At 44.3% G+C, this 11,859-nt stretch overlaps 1 protein-coding gene across 1 annotated transcript; it reads left to right on the forward strand.

The window, feature by feature from the left end:
* Positions 1–8,242: 8,242 nt before the first annotated feature.
* On the forward strand, positions 8,243–11,818 carry LOC121860264 (extensin-like). The gene is made up of 3 exons (XM_042357342.1): positions 8,243–8,319; positions 9,036–10,416; positions 11,750–11,818. The coding sequence occupies exons 1-3, from the start codon at positions 8,243–8,245 to the stop codon at positions 11,816–11,818; spliced, it is 1,527 nt and encodes a 508-aa protein (XP_042213276.1).
* Positions 11,819–11,859: the final 41 nt, after the last annotated feature.

Here is an 11,859-nt window from a genome sequence, read left to right on the forward strand (position 1 = left end):
TGATGGAGGTCCCGGCCAACACACACCTCTGGAGACGTGGTGATGGGTCCCAGCCCAGGGGACGTGGTGATGGAGGTCGGCAACACACACCCCTGGGGACGTGAGTGGAGGTCAGCCAACACACACCCCGGGGACGTGGTGATGGAGGTCAGCCCGCACCCTGGGGACGTGGTGATGGAGGTCCGCCAGCACACACCCCTGGGGACGTGGTGACGAAGGGGCCGACCGACACACACACACCCGTGGAGGTGGTGACTGAGGTCCCAGCACACACCTCTGGGAAGTGGTGACAGGTCCCGGCCAACACCCCTGGGGACGTGGTGATGGAGGTCCCGGCCAACACACCCCTGGGGACGTGGTGACGAAGGGCCGACCGACACACACACACCCGTGGGAGGTGGTGACTGAGGTCCAACCAACACACACCTCTGGGAAGTGAGTGACGGAGGTCGGCCAAACACACCCTGGGGACGTGGTGATGGAGGTCCCGGCCAACACACCCGGGGACGTGGTGATGGAGGTCCCGGCCGACACACACACCCCTGGGGACGTGGTGACGAAGGGCCCGGCCGACACACACACCCCTGGGGACGTGAGTGACAGGGGCCCGGCCGACACACACACCCCTGGGGACGTGGTGACGAGGGCTGACCGACATACACACACCCGTGGGGAGGGTGGTGACTGAGTCCCAACCAACACACACCTCTGGGGAAGTGGTGACGGAGGTCCCGGCCAACACACACCTCGGGAGGTGGTGACTGAGGTCAACCAACACAAACCTCTGGGGACGTGAGTGACGGAGGTCGGCCAACACACCTCTGGGGACGTGGTGACGGTGGTCGGCCATCACACACCTCTGGGGACGTAAGGTGATGGAGGTCCGCCGACACACACACCCCTGGGGACGTGAGTGACGAAGGGCCGACCGACACACACACACCCGTGGGGAGGTGAGTGACTGAGGTCCAACCAACACACACCTCTGGGGAAGTGAGTGACTGAGGTCCGGTTAACATACACCCCTGGGGAAGTAAGTGATGGAGGGCCCGGTTAACACACACCCCTGGGGACGTAAGTGACGGAGGGCTCGACCAACACCCACCTCTGGGGAGGTGAGTGACTGAGGTCCGGCCAACACACACCTCTGGGGAGGTGAGTGACTGAGGTCCGGTTAACACACACCCATGGGGACGTGAGTGACGGAGGGCCAGGCCAACACACACTCCTTGGGACATGAGTGACGGAGGGCCCGGATACAACAAAGCAGCTTTAAGCATTTGTGTCGTACAGGATCTTGTCGTATTCACATCGTAGATTAACTGTGCAGCGGCGACACATGACACAGCACACCAGGAGTGGGTCTCGTGTGGTGACATGATACAGCACAGCTGGTGTTTGTCTTTGCCGATGAAACATGACTGCTCCGATGTGATAAACCAATAGACAGTGTTGGCCGGGAGCTCCCTTACCAACCCCTCACGCCCCATGTGATAAACAGTACATCTGGTATTTATGATGTATACAGTACTGTAAATATATTGCCATTATCAACAACATCTCGGTTATATATGGGTGCCTTGTTAATAACTTACTGCCAGTATAATCTATGTTAACTATGGTTTTAAGGTCGAGGGCACATGGTCAACATACCCACAAGACACCTGCAGGCTGTGTCAGTACTGCTGATTGGTAAGGTGTGTGCATGATGCAGGTGTGTGTTAGATACCTGCCACAGTTACTGAACAGCTGTAAACTTGACCAACAGAGTTTGGCCATGAGGTGTAGTGTGTGTGCTGCCTTCCTTACTGGTGCCAGTGCTAATTGAACCGGCGGAGTAGACATCGATTAATTATCGGATGAAGGTTCTTTTCAACATAAGGCGACTCCAGGCATGAACAAAGGTATCAGCAGCAGCATAATGAATTTCAGTATGCAGACGACCTCACCCTTGTCGCTCACACTGAACGTGACCTACAGAAGATCCAAAACACCTACGCAGATGCGTATGCACACTTCGGCCTTGAGGTGAATGTACTTAAGACTCAGATTCTCATTCAGCCTGCCCTTGGTTCAGCCACACTTCCACCATCCATCCAGCTTAACGGTACTACCCTCTCTAATGTTACCCACTTTCAGTATCACGGCTCCCACCTGTCCACCACCATGGACATTGATGAAGAGATTCAGCACCGGATTAGATGTGCATCTCAAACCTTTGGCAGACTCCATACTCGTGGCTTCAGCTGCAGGGAGCTGAAATTATCTACAAAGTTACATGTACTCCCTACCCTGCTGTATGGCAGCAAGACATAGGTCACATACGGAGGCACCTCAAGGCACTTGAAAACTTTCACCAACGTAGTGCATTTAAGAGAGTTGAACAATGTATGGCCCAACTTAGCCATGATCTAGCTAGAGTCATCTTACCTCAGGATCATTTTGTAAGCCATCTAAATTCTAATGGATAAACTGTGGATGAAGAATTGGAAGAGCAAAACTTTGCCCATGCAGGAAAATTCTTACAGACATTTGGTCAGCTCATGTTGGCTACCCAACAGTTGCTGAATATTTTGATTCCACAAGAAGGAAATTAATATGAAATCCTTGAAGAGTCCTTCCTGGTATGCAAAACATGTACAAGGGAGTCCGTATTTTCTACAGGTCAGCAAATACCAAGATGCAGCTTGCTGTAATGCACCAAGTTCTTACTTTTCAGTTGTTACCAACAGATTCTAGCCGTCACCACTTCCCCCTGTCCTGACAGCAGATGGCTTATTATGTTGTCTTGATGATTTGAGTGCCAAATATCCACTGCTCTTTGTCAATCTAGCACTGAACAAATCTGTGCTTGGGCATAAAAACTTTCCAAAGGCCTACCATATGATTTGGCATGTCCTAGTCTGAAGAATGAGCTACAGAAGCACATCTGTGGAACATGTGGCAAATACTTTGCCTCAGTCAAGTCCATGACTTCACATATTAAGAAACACTGCTCGAGTCGCAGTAGCCATTCTGTTGTGAGTGCCCCAACAGAAAGGCTGCGACCTTAAGGTCTAGCTGCCAAGAGACAAAGGGACTTCATGTGTGTTGTCAAGTACCTGGAAAAGGAAGAGTATGAGTGGCACGTGGAGGAAGAAATGGATACTGAGGGACTTGAAATGCCAACTGAGATCAGGGCTAACAAAGGAACACCAATCATGACTGTAGTACAGAGCAGAGTATCAGTGTGACAGGAAGACTGTTAGGTCTGGGACAACACACATGAACCACCCCTGCTGGACACTTAAATATTTAGGCTGAGAACTGAGTTTTCATAAATTCCTGTATATTGATTCTTTGACATGCAAACAATATATCAGAAATATATTACAGAAAATATATTTGCTTTCATTATTAAAGTTGCATTACTTGCTTTCACCTTTATTTGAAAAAAAAAAGAGAATATGCATGTGTTTGGCAAGGTATAGAAAGACCTCAGTACATGCACAATACAGGGTACTGTATTTTCAGTACATATATAGTACTGTATTTTCATTGTACACTTTTAGTATTAAAGACTTTCAAAGATTACATCTGTATTATTTAGGCTTTATTTTATTTTATTTTATTTTCACCTGTAGATCCTTTGGTCATGCGCATGTCAAGCGGCTGAGTACACACTCCATCATGCGTGAAAATGTGTAGCCTTAGTGGGATAATTTTCAGCAGTCCTGTGTCGTTTGATCAACACAATTAGTAAAGAATATGGCTTTGATTTCATTTCTTCCACCAATTTTGATTTCAAATGCTGTTTAAATGCCCTGTTCACAATTCTAGCTGCCACCACCCAGATGAGAGCCTCACACAACATTTAACATATAGCTTCAGCAGTAAAACATCTGAATTAACTTTGGTAGCTGGCAGAGAGGTCAACAAGTGGGAATTTTACGTACAGTACACGTATATACTTTGATAATTAGATTATATTAGAAGGAATGAAAGGGCTAGGCTCGTGGGTCTAATGTATTCAGTGGCACAAATTATGAGGGAGAATGAAAGGTGGATACTGCAGTGGTAATGATATCACAACACACAATAAGATTATTTATTGTAATGAAGTCGAGTTAAGGAACACATTAATAGAACACAAACACATGAACCATTCCTTGGGGATTACTCAAGACTTGGCCAAATTTACGTTAACACTTGGTCCTACTTCCAGCTTAGCAAAAACAAATCTTTAAATTTAACAGAAGCAATGTTCATTAGAAAATACTACTGTATAACTTACTGTAACATTCTACGAGTGACACACGAAAATAATGAATCTTCACCACTTCATTTCACTACCACTAGTACTAATACTTTATAACACTCAACAAAAATCGATCACAAAGCTTATATTTATGTACAATTTACTCTGGGCACACACTTAACAGGACTCCATGACACAACCTTACCTCTCGTCACTAACTAATAATATACCTGTTAACAATCTTTACAACGCAGGACACTTTGGTATTCACCTTTTCAGTGAGAACAATATACTTCGGACTGATACATACAAGATGAATTACCACCGGGCTTATGCCAGCTGGGATCCAAGGGAGTTTTCCTTGATGGGATTCCTGTGAATCCTGACTTTTGAAATCCAAACATTGGGGTGCGTTCACACTCAGCGAATCCGCGGCCAAGCTCAAGCTTTGAAGCTGAGTCTTGGATTCGGTCTGTACATCCGCACCCCGTCGCACCAGTAGGCCTCAGGCTCAATCATAGTATTTGATTGTTTAATTGAAACAGTTTATTTAGCCAAAAAAAGCACTGATACAGAATCGATAATAATAACAATATAAACAAGGCTGAGCCAGTTGAGAGCCACTGACCCTTAGCAGTCCCAGCAAAACATAAAGTGCCTGCTATGCAGAGAATAAGGTGCTTAAACCGGTGTACAATTTAATATATTTACTGTGTAATGATCACGGTCGTGCATGTTAGTCAACGTAAAATCAGACGATTCATATTACACTCAATTGCCCACAAAACATGTAGCTATGCCTTCTTTATTGAGTCCTCCATCTGAGGCGTTCGTTTTCTCATCACTTCAGGATGTCTGAGTTCTTCGTTTTCTGTCAATCTTAGAATGCACCCGAGACTTCGTTATTCCTTCGTATAACGACACAAAATTTGAAATTGCAACTGTAGATATATCTGATCACACATGGAACATTCAAGATCCCTTGTGAGTGATATTGAATGCATCAACTGTCTTTATTGTTAGTAAAGCTTGTCAAGTAAGTGAGTGTCAAGTCTCAGTACGAGTGGCATATCCTTATACCGTCCTTGGGGATAACCATGAGATTCCAAGTGCTACTGAAGTTAGATTATTTTGATGTTTGTAGTTTAGTTAGTGTCAGTTGTCTATTTAAGAAGTCATTAATCTCCTGAAAAGATTCTGTCAAACTCAAAATCTCCAAGACCTAACGGCTCCCCAGTAAGAGTTCCTTGGTTGTGATTTGCGGTTTCCGGGAAAGTACAGTTGTTAGTGTGTGTATTTAATGTCCATTTCACTTTTCCTGACACACTCAATCTCTGATTAGATTATAAAAATAGACATAAGAAATTCACCTGACCCATGACACTGATTTTCATAGTTGAATGTACAGCGACTGAGTTGAATAGAATTTCTGTCGTTGGTGAGATTAGTCTTTCTGGTATGCATGCATAGGCCGGAACTGCCCGAGGCTCGAATATAAACGAATGCAAGAGGAAGACTCACACGCTCGTGACTCTTCCTCAACTCATTTCCAGGTATGTGAGCAATTGTTTCCCGCCGTCATGTTAAGTCAGTTTAACTCAGTCGATTTTGTGAATATCAGTGTTCATGTTTTAACATAGTGAAATAATCATGTGCCAAGTATAATTAAAGTAAAGTAAGTAGCATCAATTGTTGCCAGACGTATAGTTATGTGTAGTTGAGTTAGACATTCACACGCTCGTGATTATTCCTCAACGCATCTCCAGGCACTGTCTGTGTTGTCACCACTACCGAGGTTCGGTAGCCGCCTATGGGCAAGATGGTCCTTGAAGGATGTCTTTAATATGGCGAGATTAGAATATGAGGACAGGAGCACCGTGGGAAGACACTGCACAGAGTCTACTCGAGGCGCTACTAGCAAACGAGCTTCGGCTGTTTGTGTAGTAAACAACCCCAGCGACCAGTGGACTCAGTCTTGTCTGGTTCATTGATCTTAGTTATATGTATTGAGCAGTATTGGTATCCATGATTGGGGATAATTAGCAGAAATCTAGTTATCCAATGTTGAGTATTGAACCCATAAATGTTGGTGTTACCGGTGGTACCGTTGTTATAGGGGATGAGTCCACCAATCATGTGTAGTACCAACTGAGCTCTAGTTAACATAAACATAAGAACATAAGAATGGAGGAAACGGCAGCGGGCCTATTGGCCCATACTGGGCAGTCCCATTTACACCCAACCCCTATTGCTCATATGAGCATCCAACCTATGTTTGAAGCAATTCAGCGTATTCGAGTTAATGATGATATTTGGTAACTTGTTCCATTCATCCACTACTCTGTTTCCAAACCAGTGTTTACCTATTTCACGCCTAAATCTAAATTTGTCTAATTTAAAACCATTGTTACGAGTTCGCTCCTGGTTGGATAGTTTGAGTACCTTTGTAATTTCCCCTTTGTTTAGCCCTGCCTTCCACTTATACACCTCTATCAGGTCGCCCCTCGCTCTACGTCTCTCAAGGGAGTGCAAATTAAGATGCTTTAACCTGTCTCTATACTCAAGGTTCCTAATGCCCGGGATTAGTCTTGTCATTCTCCTCTGAATTCTTTCCAAGGATTCTATATCTATTTTGTAATACGGTGACCAGAACTGAACTGCGTAATCCAGGCGTGGTCTCACAAGAGCAAGATACAGTTTTAGGATGACCTCGCTAGTCTTGTAACTAACACTCCTTTGTTTGAACCCAAGTACTTTATTAGCCTTGTTACGAGCAAAAACACATTGTTGACTTGGCTTAAGGTTCCTACTTATCATTACTCTTAAATCTCTCTCGCAGTCGGATTTCTCTATGGCATCATTGTTCATCTGGTATCTGGTTTCCCTGTTTACATCTCCTATACTGAGTACTTTACATTTGTCGACGTTGAATTTCATCTGCCATTTTTCAGACCATTCGAAAAATTTGTTTAGATCTTCCTGTAGTTTTGCTGAGTCCTCGTCAGATTTGATAACACGTCCTATTTTAGTGTCATCAGCAAATTTACTTATGTTTCTGTCTATGCCGATATCTATGTCGTTTATGTATATAATAAATAATAATGGTCCAAGTACTGAGCCTTGGGGAACTCCACTTGTGACGTTGCTCCAATGGGACTTAGTGCCGTTAATGCTCACTCGCTGTTTCCTGTCCTGTAACCACGCCCTAATCCATTTAAGGATGTCACCTTTGATGCCATGTTGTTCATTCCGAAATAACATGATGTGCTAAATAATATCTTAATTTTGGGATATTGTCAAGTAAGTCATATAATCCTCTGTATTGATAATGAAGTAATATAATGAGTGTGTAATGTTGTAACCAAGAAATAAAATGCTATGTGTAAAGTAAGGCATAAGTGGACCAGTCTTGTCTGAGTGTACTTAATTAACATCTGGTTTACTCTCAGAAAATAACTATTGTACCTCACGTGCCTAGAACCAAGGTAGCACGCCACCTAACAGTTCAATGAGCTGTGTTATATTCTAATAAAAGTCTGGGTGGTGGCAGGCTACCTTGGTAAGTATAATAAGTGTTGTAGTAAGAATGACATGGTTTTTCTAGACTAATCCATGGTATAGAATATAATTCAAGCAGGATATAATTGAGAGAAATGACATAAAATTCAGAAAATACAATATATATGACAGAAGGAATAAAGTATAGAAAAGAAGAATAAATAGAATAAATATGAAATATGAAAAAATGAGACCCTTACAACTGTACTGTAGAGTGTCACGTCCATTACCGAACACTCCTCTTCCAGCAGTGCATCAACCCCAAGGCCCATTAATCAGCTCACGTTCTGAAATAACAGCTTTGGTTAACAGACCAGATTTATGTAGACAAACCTTTGCTACCTCCAGCTGACAGTTGAAGATGACATTTCCATACAGTTACTGATACAAAATGAATATACAGCATACATCTTAATGTTATGTAAATACATAGATATATGTAACACGATGTGTCCTTGTATTGGCACTACTAAGGGTGGCTTGTTCGATTCCAAGGCATCCCCAGTCAACTCAGCTGTAAAGAGGTACAGTACACCCCCCCCAAAGAGTCCTGTCGCCTCAGCTGCCTCTTCATGTATCAATATATTGATATATGAAGTTAAACAACCAATACTGTTCTTCAGTAGAGGGTAACGTTATAAGATCATTATTATCAAAACAGTGAACTAATTGAGCGCTTCCGAAGAACATAAGAACGTAGGGAGTCTGCAATAGGCCGGTTGGCTTGTAGATGGCAGCACGTACTACAAAGCTGCTAAGCTTGTTCCACGAGGGACTGAGGTTCTGGCATACGTGATCTCTCTTTCTCTCTCTAAAGCTTTCATAGAAAGAGGGAAAGGAACTTACTTCTACTCCTTTGCTGTCACTTGGAATCGAGTATGACGATCTTCCAAATGTGTTTTAATGATATGAATTTGTTGGTGAGCTCTGAGGTGACTCGAGAGGCCGATACGAGTCTGACACGGCCGTCCACACATTTTCCACGTGTGGAGGGCTACATCTAGTGCCTGACGGGCGGCGGCAGCGTCTTTCCGGCTCTGGCTCTTGTCTGTCTCGGTATGCAGTCAGGCTAACTCGAAATTATTGACACCTTTGCGCGTGGTACTCCTCGAAGCATTACGGTGTGGAGTGATCCTCTCCCTGGTGAGGGGATCGATTTGTCATTTCTTCAGGTTTGTCTTAAGATAATATGAGTAATATTTTTGCACCAAGTCAAATAAGGTTAGAGGTTATCTTACAGTCACCTCCAGCTCCCACGACCAGAGCCCAGAAGTTATCTTACAGTCACCTCCAACTCCCACGACCAGAGCCCAGAAGTTTTCTTACAGTCACCTCCAACTCCCACGACCAGAGCCCAGAAGTTATCTTACAGTCACCTCCAACTCCCACGACCAGAGCCCAGAAGTTATCTTACAGCCACCTCCAACTCCCACGACCAGAGCCCAGAAGTTATCTTACAGCACCTCCAACTCCCACGACCAGAGCCCAGAGTTATCTTGCAGCCACCTCCAACTCCCACGACCAGAGCCCAGAAGTTATCTCAGCCACCTCCAACTCCCACGACCAGAGCCCAGAAGTTATCTTACAGTCACCTCCAACTCCCCACGACCAGAGCCCAGAAGTTATCTTACAGTCACCTAACTCCCACGACCAGAGCCCAGAAGTTATCTTACAGCCACCTCCAACTCCCACGACCAGAGCCCAGAAGTTATCTTACAGCCACCTCCAACTCCCGACCACTTATCTTACAGACCTCCAGACCAGAGCCCAGTAGTTATCTTACAGCCACCTCCAACTCCCCAGACCAGAGCGACAGAGCCCAGGAAGTTATCTTACAGCCACCTCCAACTCCCAATCCCACGACCAGAGCCCAGTTAGTCTTACAGCCACCTCCAACTCCCACGACCAGAGCCCAGAAGTTATCTTACAGCCACCCCAACTCCGACCAGAGCCCAGTTATCTTACAGTCACCTCCAACTCCCGACCAGAGCCCAGAAGAGTTATCTTACAGCCACCTCCAACTCCCCAATGACCAGAGCCCAGGAAGTTATCTTACAGCCACCTCCAACTCCCACGACCAGAGCCCAGGGTTATCTTACAGCCACCTCCCAACTCCCCACGACCAGAGCCCAGAAGTTATCTTACAGTCACCCCAACTCCCACGACCAGAGCCCAGAAGCATCTTACAGCCACCTCCAACTCCCACGACCAGAGCCCAGAAGTTATCTTACAGCCTCCAACTCCCACGACCAGAGCCCAGGGTTATCTTACAGCCACCTCCAACTCCTGAGAGAACCCAGAAGTTATCTTACAGCCACCTCCAACTCCCACGATCAGAGGCCCAGAAGTTATCTTACAGCCACCTGACTCCCACGACCAGAGCCAGAAGTTATCTTTGCAGCCACCTCCTACTCCCACGACCAGAGCCCAGTTATCTTACAGTCACCTCCAACTCCCACGACCAGACCAGAGCCCAGAAGTTATCTTACAGTCCACCTCCAACTCCCACGACCAGAGCCCAGAAGTTATCTTACAGTCACCTCCAACTCCCACGACCAGAGCCCAGAAGTTATCTTACAGCCACCTCTGACTCCCACGGATACATAGGAAAAATGTGGATGGTGATTAACATTTATTCAAAATCTTTCTTTGGCAAAGTTAATGACGTTTACATAATGTTTTATTCCTTATGTTCGTCTTTCTTATGTGAAACTTCATTTGGCGACGTAACACAGGTGTAGGGTATAAGGTGGTAACACTGACTCCGTGATTAACTTTCAGCGAAATAGGAAAGAAAATCCCTGCCTCTCTTATATCCACACACACACACACACACACACACACACACACACACACACACACACACACATCAACAACAAACTAAAGAAAAAAATCCTTTACCTTTCTCTAATGAAGGCTTTTGTTAAACCACCAATGTATGTAATAAGTCATTTATGTCCAATGTATATTTTCAGCCTTTGGGTTGCAGAGCTTTTTCAATAAACCGTTAATTATTATTATTATTATTATTATTATTATTATTATTATTATTATTATTATTATTTTAATATCTTATTTTAATAATGCCCAGTGTACACACATCTTACCATGCAACGCAGTAACTAGACATTTGAAGGACTTTGTTACAGTTATATCTGATCTTCTGTAAGTGAATATTATGTTTTTTAATTAATATTAAATATTTACGTCATTAAAACAATATACTTCTATTGTAAATAAAAGAAAATTTAGGTTAGGTTAGGTTAGGTTAGGTTAGGTTAGGTTATCGCACATATTAATTCTTGAAACACCTTCTACCTACCATAGACTATCAGGGAATACCATACACTACCATGTACCATAAATGATCACCATACATTACCATAACCACCACCATAATCACTACCATCACCATACACACCACCACAACCATTGCCATACCCACCACCACAACCATCACCATACCCACCACCACAACCATCATCACAACCACCACCACAACCATGACCCTATGTGAAACTATTCCAATTTATCACAACACACTACCATGACCCATCGAGGCATTGTACAGACAGGTAAGTGGGTGGACACGTAATTTTCTACCTGGACAAGAAGGTACAATACTTTAGGTCGTTGCCCAGGTGACCAAGATCTTGATAATATCTCTCACGCTAGACTATCATCACTTAAAGTCTCGTCTCTCACGCTGACCTACTGACCCAACTGTGTGTGTGTGTGTGTGTGGACGTCGTAGTTAGGTTTTGTCATACTGTACAATATATCTGCAGAAAGTTTTGAAACCTGGTCTCTAGATGTCAAGGAACGAGGAGGAGGGGAAGGAAGCTCAAGTCGCCTATAGAGTATCAGATTAATTAGAAGTACTTGGACATGGAGATTAAATCCTATTGTTCTTGACTATAATGACCGAAGTCCATGTGTCCATGATGGCTCTAGTATAAGATAGTAGTCACCAGTCAGCTCAATGTTCACCAAGATATTAGCCAAGATGGTCACCAAGATTAAGGACATAACAAAGGGTGAGTCAAAACGAGACCCGCTGGCCT

Source organism: Homarus americanus, unplaced genomic scaffold (genome assembly GCF_018991925.1).
Source record: "Homarus americanus isolate GMGI-L3 unplaced genomic scaffold, GMGI_Hamer_2.0 scaffold7782, whole genome shotgun sequence".
Lineage (NCBI taxonomy): Eukaryota > Metazoa > Arthropoda > Malacostraca > Decapoda > Nephropidae > Homarus > Homarus americanus.